This window comes from Myotis nattereri, assembly GCF_964212035.1.
Source record: "Myotis nattereri genome assembly, chromosome: 3".
NCBI classification, from domain to species: domain Eukaryota; kingdom Metazoa; phylum Chordata; class Mammalia; order Chiroptera; family Vespertilionidae; genus Myotis; species Myotis nattereri.
This window is the reverse complement of record NC_138077.1, coordinates 201,625,511-201,644,891: the sequence shown is the minus strand read 5'-3', so window position 1 is coordinate 201,644,891 and position 19,381 is coordinate 201,625,511. Positions and strand designations below refer to the sequence as shown.

General features: G+C 47.3%; 1 protein-coding gene across 1 annotated transcript in view; it reads left to right on the top strand.

Moving 5' to 3' along the window:
• Nucleotides 1–6,047: 6,047 nt before the first annotated feature.
• RCAN3 (RCAN family member 3) overlaps nucleotides 6,048–19,381 on the top strand; it is a 34,042-nt gene continuing 20,708 nt past the window's right edge. Inside the window, exons 1-2 of the mRNA XM_081085935.1 lie at nucleotides 6,048–6,311; nucleotides 14,407–14,661. Of these exons, the coding sequence (XP_080942061.1) occupies nucleotides 14,467–14,661 (195 nt within the window). The 5' untranslated portion in view covers nucleotides 6,048–6,311; nucleotides 14,407–14,466. The remainder of the gene's footprint in view (nucleotides 6,312–14,406; nucleotides 14,662–19,381) is intronic.

Below are 19,381 nucleotides of genomic sequence, written 5' to 3'. Positions count from 1 at the left end.
AATTTTAATAATTGCAACTTCTTCCCTTGGTTCCTTTCCTTCTGGGGATGGTAGCTGCTTTCTGCAATTGCTACTCCATAATCCCTCAGAGTTCTTTTTACCTATTCAGTTACTAGTCAATAACTTCATACGTATTTAGGTAACAATTATATTAAATTCTTTTTTAAAAATATTTTTTATTCATTTCAGAGAGGAAGGGAGAGGGAGAGAATTAGAAACATCCATGATGAGAGAGAATCATTGATCAGCTGCCTCCTGCACGCCCCACACTGGGGATCGAGCCCACGACCTGGGCATGTGCCCTGAAAGGGAATTGAACCATAACTTCCTGGCTCATAGGTCCATGCTCAACCACTGAGCCACACCAGCTGGGCTTATATTAAATTCTTCCTGTTCAAATCACCAGTCTCCGAAAGGCTGTTGGTTTGACTCCTATCTCCTGATAGTCAAGAAAAATCAAAATAATTTTAACCCCGGGGCTATTCATGCAGGTCCCCATTTTTAATGTTCCATTTTCTCCTAGGCTCTCTCTACACCCCATCATTTCTGATTGGTCATTTGGATCTTATTCTCAATCCATCTGCCACTCAAATTAATCAGGAAATAGTATCTCCTAACAAATTCAAGGATTGCACTGTTTAAAGAACAGCTCCTTCCAGACTGTGTAGCATTCCCTTGCTTGGATATACCATCATTTGTTTATCCATTCTTCTTTTCTTTCTATAGTTTATTGATTTATAGAGGGAAGGAAAGAAGAGGAAGAAAGAGAAACATCAATGTGAGAGTGTAACATCACTCAGTTGCCTCCTGCATGCCCCCTACTCAGGGATCGAGCCTGAAACCTGGGCATGTGCCCTGACCAGGAATCAAACCGCAGCCTTTCAATGCACAGGATGATGCCCAACCAACTGAGCCACACTGGCCAGGGCTATCCATTCTTCTTTTGATGGACACTTGGGATATTTCCAGTTTGGGGACAGTATGAATAAAAAGCATTCTTTTCGCGGGCGGGGGGGAGGGGGGAATGGACATTTGCTTAAATTTCCCTTGGGTGTATATCTAGGAGTAGAATTTCTGGGTCATAGGATAGGTGTACATTTAGTTTGATAACCGGGCAAACAGTTTCCAAAACCATTGACATTCCACCAGCAACGCATGAATGTGAGATGGAGATCTTTCATCACGTCTCTTACTTCCCTAGCACAAATCTAATTTAGCGATTTTAAAGTACTGACTTTTAAATCGACTCAAGAGTGACAAAATCTGAAATGAAATCGCCTACCTGGAAATTCTCCTGAAAGGCCCGAGGTGAGTCCCTCGAGATCTGCAGCAGCATCTGACAGGCTCGATTGGGTTTTCCAGGGCAGCAGAACACTTGTCAACCTCGGCACAGCTTTCAAGTGGATCGAGCCACAAAGGATCAATTTCTCTTTTTCTCTCTCTCTCTCTCTCTCTGCCTGAAACTCAAAACTCACAGTGATGGGAAGGAGCGGGAAGGCGGGTTAGAAATGTGAAACGGTGTGAAGTTCATTCATCACAAGCATTTATCACACATTGTGTGCCCAGCACCTTGCTGGACACAATGGTGAAAGGAAAGATGTGGAAGATTCCGTCCTTACTCTCGAGTGTCTCATAACCGAGTTGATAAGACACAAAGTGGAAACTCTTCCGCCGCCCACCACGTAAAGGCTGCTGCTGTTCTGGATTCTGCCCTTGGCCCTTTTGTGTTCTATTCCACATGCTCTTCCTGGGTCATCTCCTCTGAGCCCATGATTCCAACTACCCACCACCCTCCCTCCAAAATCACTACGCCTGGACTGAGCTCACGCCCAGGCTCCAGACCTATGTTTTCCAATTACTTCCTCAGCGCTTCCCTAATGCTCACAACTTACATGTAACGCACCAGTACATTTTGTTAACTTTGCCCTTACAATATAGCCGGAATCATAATATTTTTCACCACCTCCTCCCTTATTACTGTTGTCCACGCCACTGTCATCTCTGGTCTGCATTACGATAGCAGCGCTACTGTAATAATGTAAGGCTATCTTATTGCGATGGCCTGCTTTATCCCTTCCCTTCCTTTTGGTAATAGGAACTTGAGTTACATTTTTAAAAATATATTTGTATTGATTTCAAAGAGGAAGGGAGAGGGAGAGAGAGATAGAAACATCAATGATGAGAGAGAATCATCGATCAGCTGCTTCTTGCACGCCCGTTCCCCCACCCCACCCCTCCACCCCCGCCAAACCAGGGATTGAGCCTGCAACCCGGGCATGTGCCCTGACTGGGAATTGAACCGTGACCTCCTGGTCCATGGATTGATGCTCAACCACTGAGCCACACCGGCTGGGCCGAAACTTGAATTGCTTTTGATGAATGTAACCGTCAGGGCTCCAGGAGAAGGTTAATTTGAGGGGAGATTGGTAAAGATTACTTACAAATGTGTGGGCGAGGTTGAGGGAAACAAGAAGTAATGATGGTATGATATTCCGAGCTTCCAACAGAGAAGAGCCATTACCACCTCTGGGCCAAGAGAAGGGAGACTATCGGAATGAGGAGAGAGACCTATATGAAAAGAATCACGTGACAGAGGCCTCAGTAGATGTACGTAGCTTACGTGCAGTGACCTAGAAGGGAAGGGTATGAAATAATACCCTACTTCATCCTCCTCCAACCCTCTGATCTCCTCCCAATATCTTCCACTGGATAAATTTGACTGTAAGCCAGAGGCACCCATTAAAGCCAGCCATGTGGATCGGCTTCCTGAGGCACAAATCAGAAAAGAAAATGGCAGAAGGTAGATCTGAGGGGAAGAAAATACCTCGCACAGGAAGCCACTTCTACCCAGTGCTCAGTCCATGAGATTAAGAGCTGCTGATCTCAGCCCCAGAGCTAAGTACATGAGCCAGGCCTGAGTTGTGAGAATATTCCACATCCCTTCTCAAGAGAGTGGTTTAGTGATGTAAAGCAACCAAGTTAGACCAACAAGAAGTAGTCCTGCGACTTGTGTTGACAGCATGGAGGAAAAGTTCTTTCTGCTGGTAAGGATGTGATTGGAAGTTGTAAGCAGCTATTCTGCCAACTCATTGGGAAAGGCAGCTTGAGAATGAAAAGTCTACAAGAAGAAAACAGTTGGGAAGTGGAGAACAAAGACTACATCCTGATGTCACAGTTTAAGCATCTGGATCCAGCCATGCCTGAAGTCCATGACTTTTCTGTTATATGAGTCAATGAATCCCATCATTGCTTAACCCAGTTTGAGTGGTATATCACATGCAAAAATAAATAAATTGTTATGCCCAGATTTCAAGACCCCCCAAAGATCCACCAGGTAGCACCAAATCCAATGCAAAAGCAGAGTCTTTTATACAAGCTCGCTTGGTCCCCCCACCCCCTGCCTCCATTACTGGATGCAAGAGAGAGCCCCGAGTCCCAAGAGAACAAAGAATTTATAGGGCTAGTTATTTGGGTGGGCTTAGGGGGTGACGTGGGTTACAGAGACTGGTCATTTAGGTCAGGGTTTCTCATCAGGGTCTTACAGCACAAAGGTCAGGAAGTGACCAGCACATGCTGAGGCTTGGGCCGTCCCCCACTATAGCCTTATCAGGACCTTAGCTGCATTCCTGGAGCTTCATTGGTCCACTCAGGTGGTGGTTGGGGGAGTTAGGTCAATACCGGCATTTTTGTGGTCACTCAGAAAAGGAGGGGGCTTGGGCTGAGGGCCCAGCCCTACAAGGCAAGATAGGGGAGAGAGAGGGGAGTATGTTTCTGCTTTGTCCTTTCATAAATAAAACAACAAAAAAACTTGAACAATATTTAATACCAAAGAACAACACAAAGGTTTACTTGTATGTCCAAATAAGCTGTTATTTCTATGGAATGCCTTTTCCATATACTCCACCTAGAAAACTCCTACTCAAATAGCCTCTTTTTTGGTTGGTTGGTTGGTTTTTTATTAATCCTCACCCGAGGATATTTTTCCATTGCTTTTTTTTTCCCCCCCTTAGGGAGAGTGGAAGAGAGAGGGAAAGACAGAGACAGAGAAACATTGATGTGATAGAAACACATTGATTGGTTGCCTCCTTCCGACCAGAGCCCAGGCTGGCAACCGAGGTATATGCCCTTGACCGGAATTGAACCCGGGACACTTCAGTCTGCAGGCCGATGCTTTATCCACGAGCCAAATCAGGTAGGGCCTTCCCTTAATTTTCTAGGTAGAACTGCTCACTTCTTCCTCTGCTTTGTTAGCACTTTACAAATGCCTTTGTGAGTGCATGTATACAATTGTTTCGCAAGTATCTATTTATTTACCTGTCTCTCCTAGCTGTGAGCCCCTGAAGGGGTAGGTTTGTGTGGCTTCACCGTTGGAAGCACAGGGCCTAACCCCTCAGGGAAGCTCTGAGTTCAGGCTAAACCAGTCTTTATATTGTGGGATTTCTCAGAGCCATTTCTGTTCATGTGCATTATGGATCCTCAGTCAGGGATACAGAATGCTGCAGTTTCCAAACTCATTTGACCGAAAAATTCAGTTTTCGCCAAAGTTGCTGTGTTAGAGGCATTTAGAGAAGAAAAATTACTGCGGTTCTTAGGGTGACCTTAACGAAAGAAGTGACTTTCAATAAATATCTGTTAAGTAAATGAAAGAGAAGAACTTGGTTAGGTCAAGGTGGGGAACAGCAGAAACAACAGAAAGAATGAGGGGGGGGGGCGCTTGGGGGGCAATCCTTGGACATAAGTCTCTGATGGTACAGGATCATGACCCAGGCGCTGAGGGCCTGACAACACTGCCTCCCTGATTTTGACCTTCACTTTGACTCTGAGGGGGTTATTGGGGGGTGGGGGGTGGGGCAGTGATCAGGCTGATTTCCCTCCAACTGCACATCCTTAAGACAAATTCCTATCCTGTTCTGTGCCTCTCTGTTTCCCTCTCTGTGGACTAAGGGAAGAGACACAGAGTCTCTCCCAAACTTGGTCCAGATGTCTCATAAAACAAACACACACAAGCCCAGCTGGTGTGGCTCAGTGGTTGAGCCTCGACCTATGAAACAGGACGTCATGGTTCAGAGCACATGCCTGGGTTGCAGGCTCGATTGGAGGGGTGGGGAGGGGGGGAGCGTGCAGGAGGCAGCCAATCCATGATTCTCTGTTATCACTGATGTTTCTATCACTCTCCCTCTCCCTTCCTCTCTGAAATCAATAAAAATATATTAAAAAATAAGATAATCATAATGCTATCTATCAAAGGAAGCCCCAGTCCTACCACTGTAACTTTGGACAACTCATTGAACAGCTAAGGCCCTTGCTCTACTAGTATTTGTAAAATAAGTGTAATTATGCTCCACTGTCTCCCAGGGCTTCTGAGAGAATCCAGCAAGACTCTGCACGGAAAGTGTGTTTGTAAAGAAGGAAAAAAACGACCTAAAAATCTGAGCATTATGAATATTGTGCATAGGGTGCAGAGGGGAGCGGTGGAGGGGCAGGAGGGGGCGGCAGTGCCCCGCGTGGCTAAGCGCCGCGGATGAGCAGCTGCACACCCAAGTGCTACCTATGGCTCAGCTGCCTCCCAGCAGCCCCTCGCGGGCCATGACGCACAGGGGAGCCCTCGCACCTATAAAATGAGGACAATGTGCGGTTCGCTGCTTTCCGGGAGGTCAAACAGGCAGGGCTCGCAGAGCAGGCGGCGCACCGTGCGTAGTAACGGGCCCTCGTAATCGCTCCCGATGTTCCCACTGTTCTCGGGACCGACATGGGGCTAAGCGGGCGGAGGAGACCGGCCACTTCTGGCCGCGGTGCGCGGTCGCTCAGGGTCCCGGCGTCCCTCGCGCCCCCGCCCCGCGTGACCGCCCGAACCCCCACGAGCGCCGGCAACCAGAAAACCAGCGGCGCCGGCCCAGTGCGCGCGCCCCGCCCCCGCCCCGCCCCACGGCCGCGCGCCAGGGCGGGGCCGCTTCCTGCCGGCGGCCAGGCCCCGCGCACCCTCGGGCCGCCGACCTCGGGCGCCTGCGCCGGGCGGCTCCGCCGGGAGGGGCGGGGGCGGGGCGGGCACGCGAGGCGGGGCGGGGCGGGAGCGCGCGGGGCTGGGCGCGCGCGACGCCGGCAGCTCGGCTGGGCCTTCGCGACGCTGGTTCCCCGGCGAGGCGGTCTCTCCGGCCGGCGACGAGGGTGTGGCGGCGAGGCTGCCCGCTCCGACTCTGCGTCGGCCACCGCCCGGCACGTCTCCCCGGGTCGGACCGGCTCCTCCCGGCGTCCCGGCTCCCACGCAGCCCCGCCCGGCCTCCGCGGCTGCAGCCGAGCTGCCGAGGGCGCAGGTGAGTCCCCTTCGCCGGGTGTGGCGGGCCCGGACCTCTCCGACAGGTGTTCAGCCGGCGCCGGGCCGGGTGTTGAGCACGGGGTGCGCAAAGTTACACCAAAACAACAACAGAAACGGTGAAAGAGAACAACTGGTGCGCAGCTGCCCGGGAGGGGTGGGCACTCTGGGGCCCCCGACCCTGGCGATCCCCGGGCGCCCTGGCCTCCGGGGCCAGCCCCTCCCGTGCCCGGCGTCTCCCCTGGCAGCTCCGGGGTGGCGTCCAAGAAAATGGCCCTCTCCTCCCCGCCGGCAGCGCTCTCAGACGACGGCTGGACTTCTGAAAAGCTGACAGGCCCAACCTGCTGCTGGAGACAGGGAGGGTGCTGTCGGTGAAAGCGAGGGGCCAGCCGTTGGAGCCCCCCGTTTCCCTCTCGCTCCGCCTCCCCCGCGATGCATTACTTTTTCACTAACTTCTTGCAACTTGTCTGCTTCCATCTGCTGCCCGGACCGATGGAGCAGCGGTGCTGTTTTCAGGTTGCTTCCTTCGGGCTTCCGTGGGATTAGGAGTCTGTACGGGAGCTGTTGAGATCCTTGTTTCAGATCCAGGCTAGGATGAAGGTGATATTTTTCAGTGTGGTAGTCAAAGCCCAAACTATTCACGCCCTCTTACGGAGAAATCACCTGGGCACACTACGTCTATCCTAACTTTTCCCAGAAATCTGCATTGGGTAAGAGAAGCAACGGACATATTTGTAGCTGTGATTACACGTGATTTTTAATGATATCATTTTAAGGTTATTTCATTAGCTCTGGTTCTGTGTATTAAATTATAAAGACACAAACAGTATTTATTGAGACTGAGGATGAAGATGTTTGTGCATCATGCAAATCTGTCCTTTTTGGTGGGGATTTTATCATAGTGTTCTAGAAGTGCACTTGGGGTGCAGGAAGACAATGAAAGGCCTGAAAACGAATAGCCCCGCCCCCCCCCCCCCCCCCCCGCTTTTTTTAGCCATGCCATCAGTCTTACATTTTACTGGGTTCGCAAATCTTTTCTGTCTTAGCTTGGGGAGAGATGTCAATGCTTTTAGTGAAAACAAGAGTTTTCCTACTATCTTCTTCTAGTCTATCATAATAAAAGGGTAATATGCTAATTAGACCAGACATCTTCCAGACTTCATTCCGGACACGAAGCCAGGGCCGGAGGGAAGCCCTGACTGAAGTAGTTCAAGGGTTCACTTAGTTGAGAAGCATATTCTTTTCAAAAGGAAATTTGGTGCTCGCTTCGGCAGCACATGTACTAAAATTGGAACCCTACAGAGAAGGTTAGCATGGCTCCTGTGCAAGGATGACACGCAAATTCGTGAAGCGTTCCACATTTTTTTAAAAAAAGGAAATGTGTTTTTTAATCCTGGAGGAGGAGGAATTTATCTTTTCTGGTCAGAACTTAAAATGCAAAGCCAAATCCATGTGTTTGACATTTTGTCTTGATGGATTGCTTTTGTCACAAGGCTGTTGTAGCAGAGCAGATGGTCATGCTACTTGGAGTTTTCCACTCATTTGATGTTTCCATGAAGAAACAATTTGCCGGAAGCCAGCCTCAGCTACAGTTGCACTGGAGACGATGCTAAACTTTGCTTGCAGAAGCTGGAGGGTATTGGGGCAGCCCTTTCTGTTGAACCGGTCAGTAGTCTCCTGGTTAGTAAACTGAGGGACAGCTTAGTCTTGTCATAGTTGATGTTGGGTCAGAGTTAGCAACAACTCTGGTAATAACAGCATGGAAACAGTATGCTTTTGTAATTTTTTTCTTTGCCTTAATAAACCCAAGATACTTTTTACTTAACCAGCTGAGTTACCTTATAAAATGGGGTTTTTTTCCATGTGTGCTAGGATTGTCAGGTCTATTGGCTGACTTTGATCATATCTCTTTCTATTAAAATCTAACAGCCCGGCCAGGGTGGCTCATTGTTTGAGCATTGACCCATGAACCAGGAGGTTGCTGTTTGATTTATGGTCAGACACATGCCCAGATTGCAGGCTCAATCCCCAGAAAGGGAATTTATAATGTCAAAAATTATGAAATGGTTAACTTAAGCTATAGCTAAAAAAATCTCGTGACTTGCCTTTAGCAAGGGAACCATCGTCTGAATGGTAATGTCTCTAATACTGCATGTAATGAATTCCAACATAAAATTTTGTGAGGCCTTTTTGAGCCCGTTCTCTGATTTTAAATCTTTACACGTTTTCCCACTGGAGCCATATTACTACTGCCAGTGGTTGATCCAGAACTGGTTTTATGAATAGGTCTGTGCTTGAACAGTTTTCTTAAAATGATACAAAGTGTTAGTTTTACTTTTGTAGGCATTTTGTTGCTTGGAATTAGATCATTTGGGTATGTATTTTTCTCATTTTATTCTTTTAATATCAAGTACACCTGTGGTTCTGCTAGCATCTGAGTCCTTTCCGCCCAACAATGCATTGACATAGATTGTGCCTATATAAAAATCATTATTTAGCATTAACTATATGCAAAGCATTATTCTGAGCACTTAGCATATATTCTTTCATTTAATTCTTTTAATATCCAAGGACTGTTATTATTCCCACTAGAGGCCCAGTGCATGAAATTCATGCACCAGTAGGGTCCCTAGTGGCTGCCAGCTGCCGTCCGGCTACTCCCTCCCTTCCCCCAGCTGGCCCCGCCCCTTGGTCAAACTCCTGGACGAACTTCTGGTCAAGGGGACAATTTACGTACTATGCTTTTATTAGGACTAGAGGTCCGGTGCACGAAATTTGTGCACAGAGGGGAGGGGGTTCCTCAGCCCAGCCTGCACCTTCTCCAATCTGGGATCGCTCTCACAATCCGGGACTGCTGGCTCCTAACCGCTCTCCTGCCTGCCTGCCTGATTGACACCTAACTGTTCCCCTGCCGGCCCAATCGCCCCCAAACTGCCCTCCCCTGCCGGCCCGATCGCCCCTACAGCCCTCCCTTGCCGGCTCAATTGCCCCCAACTGCCCTCCCCTGCCAGTCCAATCGCCCCCAACTGCCCTCCCATGCCAGCCTGATCTCCCCCAACTGCCCTCCCCTGCTGGCCTGGTCCCTCCCAACTGTCCTCCCCTGCTGGCCTGGTCCCTCCCATCTGTCCTCCCCTGATGGCCTGATGGCCCCAAACTGCCCTCCCCTGCCGGCCTGGTCTCCCCCAACTGTCCGCCCTTGCTGGCCTGATCTTGCCCCCAACTACCCTCCCCTACAGGCCTGATCTCGCCCCCACTTGCCTTCCCTTACATGCCTGATCTTGCCCCCAACTGCCCTTCCCTGCAGGCCAGGTGGCCTCCAACTGCCCTCCCCTGCCAGCCTGATGGCCCCCTACTGCCCCCCCCCCGCTGGCCTGGTCGCCCCTAACTGCCCTCCCCTGCTGGCCTGGTCACACCCAACTGCCCTCCCCTGCTGGCCTGGTCTTGCCCCCAACTACCCTCCCCTACAGGCCTGATCTCGCCCCCATTTGCCTTCCCTTACATGCCTGATCTTGCCCCCAACTGCCCTTCCCTGCTGGCCAGGTGGCCTCCAACTGCCCTCTCCTGCCAGCCTGATGGCCCCCTACTGTCCCCCCCTGCAGGCCTGGTTGCCCCCAGCTGCCTTCCCCTGCCGGCCTGATCTCATCCCCAACTGCCCTCCCCTTCAGGCCCAGTTGCTCCCTGCCCTCCCCTGCTGGCCTGGTTGCCCACAACTGCCCTCCCCTGCTGGCCATCTTGTGGCGATGTGGGGGTGGCCATCTTGTGATGACATTGCACGACGCCACCTAGGCCTTTATTATATAGGGTAGGATTTTATAGTTGAGGAAACCAAAAGGGAAGCAAAGCAAACAGGGGAGCCAGAGTTTAAATCTAGAAAAGTCTGATTATGGAGCCTGATACTGGTCTGATGAGACAGACTTAGAGACCGTTCAGACGTGTTTGCAGTTACTGCAGTAGTTCATCAGTCCGTCCTTTAAACTGTGTCAAATATGCAGCAATGTGTAAGCGAAGAAAGCATAACAAGACTATAAAGATTACTGAACTGTCTCGGAACAAAAGGCAAATCACTTAACAATCTAAAAAAAGCTGAAGAGAAAATAGCTATAAAGGACATTGGGATAACAGAAAATTTGAATATAGACTCTGATTTAGATAATAGTATTTTTATCAATGTTAAATTTCCTGGTTTTGTTCATTGTAGTGTGGGATAAGTTAGAAAATGGTATTCTTACACACTGAAGTATGTAATTGGGGAATTAAGGGAGCACACATCTTACTCTCAGTGATTCAGGGGGGAAGTATATATATAAAAATAGAGAGAGACTGATTTTTAAAATAGGCAAAAATGTAAGTAATGGTAACTCTGGGTAAAGAGTATACAGGAATTCCTTGTACTATTCTTTTTAAAAAATATATTTTTATTGATTTCAGAGAGGAAGGGAGCGAGAGATAGAAACATTAATGATGAGAGAGAATCACTGATCGGTTGCCTGTTGCATGCCCCACACTGGGGATCGAGCCTGCAACCTGGGCCTGTGCCCTTGACAGGAATCAAACCCAGGACCCTTCAGTCTGCAGGCTGACACTCTATCCACTGAGCCAAACCTGCTAGGGCCCTTGTACTATTCTTAAAACTTCTCTGTTTGAAATTATAGTCCCTCCAAAAAAGTTACCCAATAACACAGGTAGAAAACAGGAAATGAAGGTGTAACATTCTAAGAATTTTTTTTTTCTAATCAGGTGAAGCATTGTTTCCTGTGCTCTGATTTTTTTTTTTTTAAGGGGTTAGAGGAAAGACTGAAACAAACAAAAAATCTTATCAGAAATAATTTGACTTTCTCAGATTTCAAAATCTAGCCATTCGGAGCTCCCCGACTCAACAAACCTCCAACAAAAATGGGCACAGTATTCTCCTCACCTCTTTGTAATAGGTTGGAGGTAGCGGGAGATTCAAAACACAAGGGCCTCTAAGAACTAAGATACAAAGACAGTCCACCTTCAGTGACACTGAAAGTTGAGTTGGGTTGGTGTATCATCTCCCTGCCTAAACACCTTCGATGGCATGCTGATAGTGACTGGATCTCACCTCAAAACTCTCTGGCCTTGTTTTCACGGGTTCCTGGCTCCTACCTACCTTCCTAACTTGGTCTCATGGCGTCCCCACCAAGCAGGTACACTCTGGCCACACCGGATTACTTGATGTCTGTGCACACTGACCTTTGTCCCGCTTCCTTTGCCCTTGAACAGCTTTGCTTGGAAGGCACTCCTGTTCTTTTCCTGCTGAAATTCTGTTCATCCTTTCAGTCTCACCATAACCTCCTGGGAGTCCGTCTCTGATCTCACGCAGAATTATGTTTTCCTTTGTCTGTGCTGCTCTATCCATGGTGTAAACACAGCGCTCTCTGCTTTCGTCCAGCAATCCTTATTCAGCGTCTACTGTAAGCTGGAAGCTGTGCCAGGGACTGGGGACTCAAAGGCAGTCATGGTCTGGTAGCTAGGGGTGAGTTGTAAGCAAAGAGTCATAAGGTAAGTACATAACAGAAAAATAAACAAAGTGCTATGAGAGCTAGGGACTCCACCTGACAACGTCGTCTTGAAGACAAGATTAGTGACAACCACAACTAGATACCATTTCCCCTCATCTGGTTCCTTTCCAGATTGGAGATTTCCAGCACAGTAATCCAATGAAATGAATACGTGTAAAACAGTTGTAGTACCTGTAGGCCACCCAAGTAGAATTACTCAATAGAAAGCTAAAAATAGAAGCCTCTAGAGCTCAGGGGAGGGAGGGTGAGTCTGGATGTGTAAATCACACAGAGCGGTGTGTACATGTCTCTCTTCTCCGCGTCCAGCGCGGCTAGAGCGGGTCCTGGTGCCTTCCCCGGCGCTCTCCAGCCGTGTGCTTAGGCAGGAAGACCAGGGCAGATCGCCGTCTCAGGGGGCCGTGTGCTCTTTCCAAACTCCCCATCCCCTTCATGGCCCAAGATTCCGCCCTTGCTTCCCCTCAACTTTGGTGACATCCGTCCTGGCTTAAGCATCGTTGTCCGAAAGGAGAGACAGTATTGATACACACTGTGTGTGCACCACAGGAGGCAAGAAACAGTAAAGTTGAGAAGCTCTGATGGTGAAGTGGTTAAATGCTTGGGTATGGCTCAGACAACACAGGCAGAGGAAGACGAGGAAGAGGATGGGGAGGAAACCTCAGAGAGACAAGTTGTAAAGGGTGAGTGGAGAAAGAGGAGCCAGTGATAAAGGCAGCGGGGAGGAAGGAGAGCAGGAAGGACGGGGACCCGAGGGCAGGGGCACAGGTGGTTTCGGAGTGCCTGGGGGGGTGGCAGGGCCTCCTGTGGCAGAGGTGGGCTGGGGCCTGAAGTTAGGTTCCAACTCTTAGGAAACCATTGCTGTCCACGGTGGGGGCAGTGTCAGCCAAAAGGTAGTGGCAGAAATCCAGCCACCCTGAATTCAGGAGGGGCCGGAGTTGAGGACGTGAGCACAGCAAAGACGTGACAGTTTCCAGGAAGTTGGTAGGAAATCGGAAGGACAGACTGAGAGGTAGACTGACGGACGGGAAGGCCCACTCTGAAAGGGTTTACTTTACTGCAGGTTGGGTGGGGACGGAAGTCTTGAACAGGTGTACTTGCCGAGGAAAAGGGACCGATGGAGAAGGAGAAATAAAGTATAGGAACCAGCTGAAGGAGCACGGCCTTCAGGATGGTCCGTGTTGTTGAGAAGACATTCCTGCTCTGTGGGGGCCCCTTGAGGAGAGGAACCAGGTCTTACGTACCTGCTGTCCCTAGGAACCCCTGCACACAGTAGGCATTCAGAAAATGTTTCTTCAAGGGAGTAAAGATTTTACCTTTATAAATTACTCTTTCCTGATTGATGTAGTAGAATAACAACAAGACCACTGTTTTTATCCTATAATTAACATCCTGTAGTGTGCTCTACGTATAAGCCATATGTTTGCGGCCTTATGTTCTTTGAAATAAGAAGGACAATAAATTGAGTATTATTGAGGTAGTAGTAATCATGATCCCTTAACTTTTCTGTGCTTGAAATTTCTTGAATTCTGTATCAGCATCTTCAGATGTGTTATGGCAGTGGTTCTCAACCCTGGCTGCACATGAGAATCACCTGGGAATCTTTTTAAAATCCTGATTTCTGGGCCTCATCCTCCGGAAATTCTGTTTCTTTGTTACTAATGTTGTGGCCCCACCCCATAACCAAGAAACAGAATTTCCAGAGGATGAGGCCCAGAAATCAGGATTTTAAAAAGATTCCCAGGTGATTCTAAATGTGCAGCCAAGGTTGAGAACCACTGTGTTACGGTGAAGGCACTCTGCTGGGTGGGTGTGGGGTGCAGTTCATTGGAAGAGACGGACAGGCACATGAACAGGACAGGCTCTCTCCCACTGTTTAGCAGAGGGACTCGGTCAGCTCCATGCTTTGGGATTAAAATTCTTGATTTTTTAAATGTTCAGAAGAAGGACATCGTTTTGATTGTTGTCTATGACAGATGTTACCTACTGTAAATATTTCTACTATTAACAAGGGCTGACTTTGTACAGAGCTTTCAGTTCTGTAACTTAATTCTTTGAGAGTATATCCAAAAAGAACAAATCGGTTAACAGAGGTAGCTCCTCGCTGACCACATTTCAGGCTGCAGATGGTGAGTGAATCAGTGTGGGTTTCATTCTGCTGTGCAGTTTCCATGTTGTAGACCTAAAACCCACAACAAATATGTGAAGGCAGTTCTGGTGCACATTTTCCTTCCCGCGGCTTGTACACTAGCGTACATATTGATGGTATCTCATTTTCTGTTATCTTTTTCCCCCTCGATTTCACTAGAAAACTTTTTGCCGTTTTTTGGGGTTTTTTAGGTATTGTATCATTGCCAGTGAACTATATTACACAAAATATGCTAAGCAAATCAAATTAATGTATATAGAATTCATTTGTGAAGACTAATGAGCTGATTTAGATGCTGACTTATCTTTAGTGAATAAAATTGTTTCCCTTGATGAATTGCTGTCTTGAGAATTGATTGGTACATTGTTTGCTCAAAATCTTAACCTCTGTTTGTTTTCTTTCTTTGACAGTAGATGCCTGGTAGACATCTTAGAACTTTAAAAACAGAGAAGACCTGCTTTTAGGGGAAAATGCTGAGGGACACTATGAAATCTTGGAATGATAGCCAGTCCGGTCTCTGTACCAGTGACCAAGAAGAGGAAGAAGACATGGTTTTTGGTGAAAATGAAGATGACTTGGAAGAGATGATGGATTTAAGTGATCTGCCCACCTCTCTTTTTGCCTGCAGTGTCCATGAAGCAGTGTTTGAGGTGCAAGAGCAGAAGGTAGGCACACGTCCTGCCTTTCCCTGCATTGGTAGTGTGTTGACTGTATGTGGACTGGGGGGAACAGAGCAGGTGGCTGCCATTTGCAGAGTCTGTTACTGGTCCACGACAAGTACGGAAAAGATGCATCAACCTTTACACATTGGCTGCAGCATTTTTATAGTGTTTTTTTCTTTTCATTTTATTTAAAGTAATCTTATAAGTGTCAGTCTGCAATAGAGAGGACATATTTCCTTCCCCACAAATATTTTGGGAACCACTGGTTTATAGTGAATCAGGTTTTATTAAGTGCATTTATTTATTCATTCACCCACTTTTGGAGCCTGTAGTTAAGAAAAAGCTACTGATTTTTAGTGCGGCTTCCTATTAATTGGGAATAAATTCACAAAAGTTCTTTTCTGGGGCTAATTAAATAATTAGGACTATATGTGATTTCATTGTAATACAATCTATATATATAAAAGCCTAAGTGACCGTTATGACCGAATGACCAGAATAACCAGTTGCTATGACATGCACTGACCACCAGGGGGCAGACGCTCAATGCAGGAGCTTCCCCCAGTGGTCAGTGTGCTCCCGCAGCCAGCCTCCCCTGGCTGGCCAACATCCCACAGTCCCTCCCCCCAGACGGCAGGCCCCGATCACCTGATTGGGGCCGGGCCGGGGAATCAGGGGTGGGTGGCAGTGGGGCTGGTGGCCAACCTCCCCCTGGCCGGCAGGCCCCAGTGACGGTGTGGCGGCAAGAGAAGGGGGAGGCGGGGAACCGCGCGGTGGTGAGGCACCAAAAGCGGTGTCTGTGTCCGGCGTCCATTCCTTCCGTGCCCGGCCCAACAACTATCGCCTCCTCTCCCAACCCTGCCAGGGCCTTCATTGGCCTGGCCCCGATCAGCCTGGTCCCAGTCAGCCCTGACCGCTGACCAGGCCTAGGGATCCCACCTGTGCATGAATTTCATGCACCAGGCCTCTAGTTGTTAATATTTCTTGTTTTACTTTCTACAGTTTGACTTGGGCAAAATGGTTATTTTTTAAGGTTGCTTTCCTTTAGTTCATTTATTATTTACCTGGAAAGAGAGAGGTTTTGTGTGTTTATTTTTGTCATGACCTCACAAAAGCCTATAGGTCTTAGTCCTGCAGAAGTAAAATATTTCTCCCATTGCTACAAATTTGGCATGTTTTGAGACTTTCTCTCACAGTGCTATCAGCAGACCTCTCAGTTTGTGTCTGTGACTCAAAGTATTTTCCTCCCAGTGACTTCCCTGGAGCAGAACTCCATATAGTTTGACTCAGTACATACTTGAGTGCCTCCACTGTGTAAAGCACCGTGCCAGTCGCTTCAGGGCACAGACCAGGAACTGAAACCGCTTCTGCCTGAGACAGCTGGCAGTCCTACAGTGGAGAGAAGTCGTTTGATGTACGATGGAATACCAGTGCCTTTAGAGACACTTGAAAGTACATTGGTGAGAGGATGACAACCAGTTGGCATAAAAGTTCTTATGGGGAGATGACGTTGGGGTAGAGCTGTGAGAGTCGGCTAGGAAGTTAGTGAGGAAGGGAAGGGGAATTCTGACCAGAGGGAAGAAAATGAACGAAAGAGCTGATTCGTGAAGAGTGTGGACCAACCACTTCAGCGAGTAGTAAGCAGTTCCGTGTGGCTAGTGCATAGGTGAGATGTAGCCAAAGGCAAGAGAAATCTGGCCAGGGCCCTGGCTGGGTAGCTCAGTTGGTTAGAGCATTGTCCTGATACGCTAAGGTTGCAGGCTTGATCCCTGTTCAGAGCACATACAAGAATCAACGAATGAATGCATAAATAAGTGTAACAACAAATCAACTTTTCTCTCTCTAAAATTAATAAACAAAAATTTTTAAAAAGAAAATTTATTTATTTATTTTAAATATATATTTTATTGATTTTGGAGAGGAAGAGAGAAGGGAGAGAGGTAGAAACATCAGTGATGAGAGAGAATCATTGATCGGCTACCTCCTGCACACCCCATATTGGGGATCGAGCCCACATATGCCTTGATGGGGAAGCCATCCATGACTTCCTGGTTTATAGGTCGACACTCAACCACTGATCCACACTGGCCAGGTGAGAATTTATTTTCTTTAAAAAAAGAGAAATCGGGCAGGAAAGTGAGTGTGGGGCATCCTGCAAAGCTCAGGAGCTGGCCCTTCTGGGGTAAATAACCTGAGCAATGGAGTGATGATCAGAATGACACGTTAGCAAGATCACCTGACAGCACGTGAGGCCGAGTGGAGGAAGGAGAGCCTGCAGCAGGGAGCCAGTTAGGAGAGAGGATGCCGGGGCAGCAAACCGCCTGGAGATGCTGCAGACCCAAAAGTGGAACAAGGAAGCGGGAATACAGCCGCCAATTTTTTATCTTTTGGGTTTATTTTCATTTACAAATGCTGTTTTCTTTCCCATATTCAGTCATAATATAGAAATTTTGAAATAATCCAATCCTGATTTTCTCATACTTCCTAAGAACTCTAAATTTTCATATAATTACATTAACCTTGTTTATTCGTTGTGAGAAGTACATATGCTACTAATTTATCTAAAAATGATATTCATCTGGAGCACTTTAGATTTTGCTACTTGGGCAGTTTTGAATTTGGGGTCAAATAAACTCTTTTGTAAATATATATATATATATATATATATATATTCATAAGAATTCATTCCAGAAACTTTACTATATTATCGGTTCCAACTTTTCTTTTTTAACTGTAGCCTAGAAAATTTTTTAATTTGCCAAAGCAGTGAATTCTTATTGATTTTTCATTAAAAAAAAAAAAACAAACTATACAGGGGTGGGCAAAAATAGGTTTACAATTGTAATACAAATAAATAATACAATAATAATAACACAAGAATAAACTCTTGGGTTTTTTTGTTCTCAAAACTATAAACCCATCTTTCCTTTCCCTGTATCTAACCTAAATGTCTATTGGAAATCATATCAGCAGAAATTCTAGTAGCAGTTCAGTGGATTTCAAGTAATATACACTTCTTAGTCATAGTAAATCCTATATAGTAAAAGCCTAATATGCTAAGTGTCTGGTCATCCGGTCAGCTGTTCAACCAGTCAAAGTGTAGTATGCTAATGATATGCTAAGGCCACTCAGTCGCTCGCTATGATGTGCACTGACCTCCAGGGAGCAGACAGTCAACCACCGACCAGTCGCTATGACATGCATTGACCACCAGGGGGCAGACGCTCCGACCAGTAGGTTAGCTTGCTCCCGGGGTCTGGCCAATCTGGACTGAGTGAGATGGGCCGGACCCTGAAGCCCTTCCATGGTCCCTCCCTGGCTGGCCAACCTCCCGTGTCCCTTCCTGGCCCCAATCTTGCACCAGTGGGGTCCCTCGGCCCGGCCTGCACCCTCTTGCAATCTGGGACCCCTTGGGGGATGTTGGAGAGCCGGTTTCAGCCCGACGGCAGAACAACCTGTGTCTATGATGCACACTGACCACCAGGGGGCAGACGCTCAATGCAGGAGCTGCCCCCTGGTGGTCAGTGCACTCCCACGGGGAGCACCGCTCAGCCAGAAGCCGGGCTCACAACTGGCGAGCGCAGCAGCGGTGGTGGGAGCCTCTGCTGCCTCCGCGGCAGCCCTAAGGATGTCCAAGTGCTGGCTTAGGCCCACTCCCCAGTGAGTGGATCTAAGCCGGCAGTCGGACATCCCCCAAGGGCTTCTGGACTGTGAGAGGGTGCAGGCTGGGCTGAGGGACCCCCCTACCCCCGTCCCGAGTGCACAAATTTCATGCACCGGGCCTCTGGTTTTATATTAAAGCCTTAATAGTTATACACTGGAAACTGTAAAATATAAAATGTTTATATAATAAAATTATGTGAATCATCAATGGATAAGAAATGTGAAGAGAATCAAATGTTTTCTTTACCTTTTTCTTCTCATGATCAGTGTCTTATTCTGCTGTAATTTTTCTAGAATAACCCGTTTATGCAGGTCATCCACATACGTGCAAAGAACAAAGCAAAACAAAAACCATTTCTGGGGGATTATAGGCAGGATCATCGTGATTGCAATTAAATGCTTTATTTTCAAAAGAATCTTAGGTTGTTTTTATTTCTGACTTAAAGAGCTTTTTATCTTTATAATTTTGTAATTGTTGGAATGAGCTTTTAACCTCTTCTGAATAGTAGACCAAGTAACAGGTACCATTTTAATGTACAGGAGACTCTTCATTTTAGATTGCTAGACCTTGGCTCTACATTTTCATTAATGTTTCTTGAAAATAGTGTGTGTGAGGTGGGGAAGGAAAAGTAAAGAATATAATAAACTGTAAGAAAAATAAACTGAGGAAAAGCCTTATCTCTTAATTTATTTTTCTGTACCAGCATGGGTGTTAGTTTTCATGCATTTGCTCAGCTAAGCAGTAGCTCCATCGGGAGGGCTGCAGGTTTAGTACCTAATTTTTCTGTAACAGATTTGGATTTTTCCCAATATGATTTTTTATTTACTTGCTCGTTTTTAACCCTAGCTTTTCCTTCCTTAAAATAAGAAAAAAATAAGCAGGCTTCTGATTTGAACATGAGAGGTTTTTAAAATACAGCGTAGAGGCCTGGCCAGGTAGCTCAACTGGTTAGAGCATGGTCCTGATACACCAAGGTTGCAAGTTTGATCCCTGGTCAGGGCACATACAAGAATCAACCAATGAATGCATAAATAAGTGTAACAACAAATCCATGTCTCT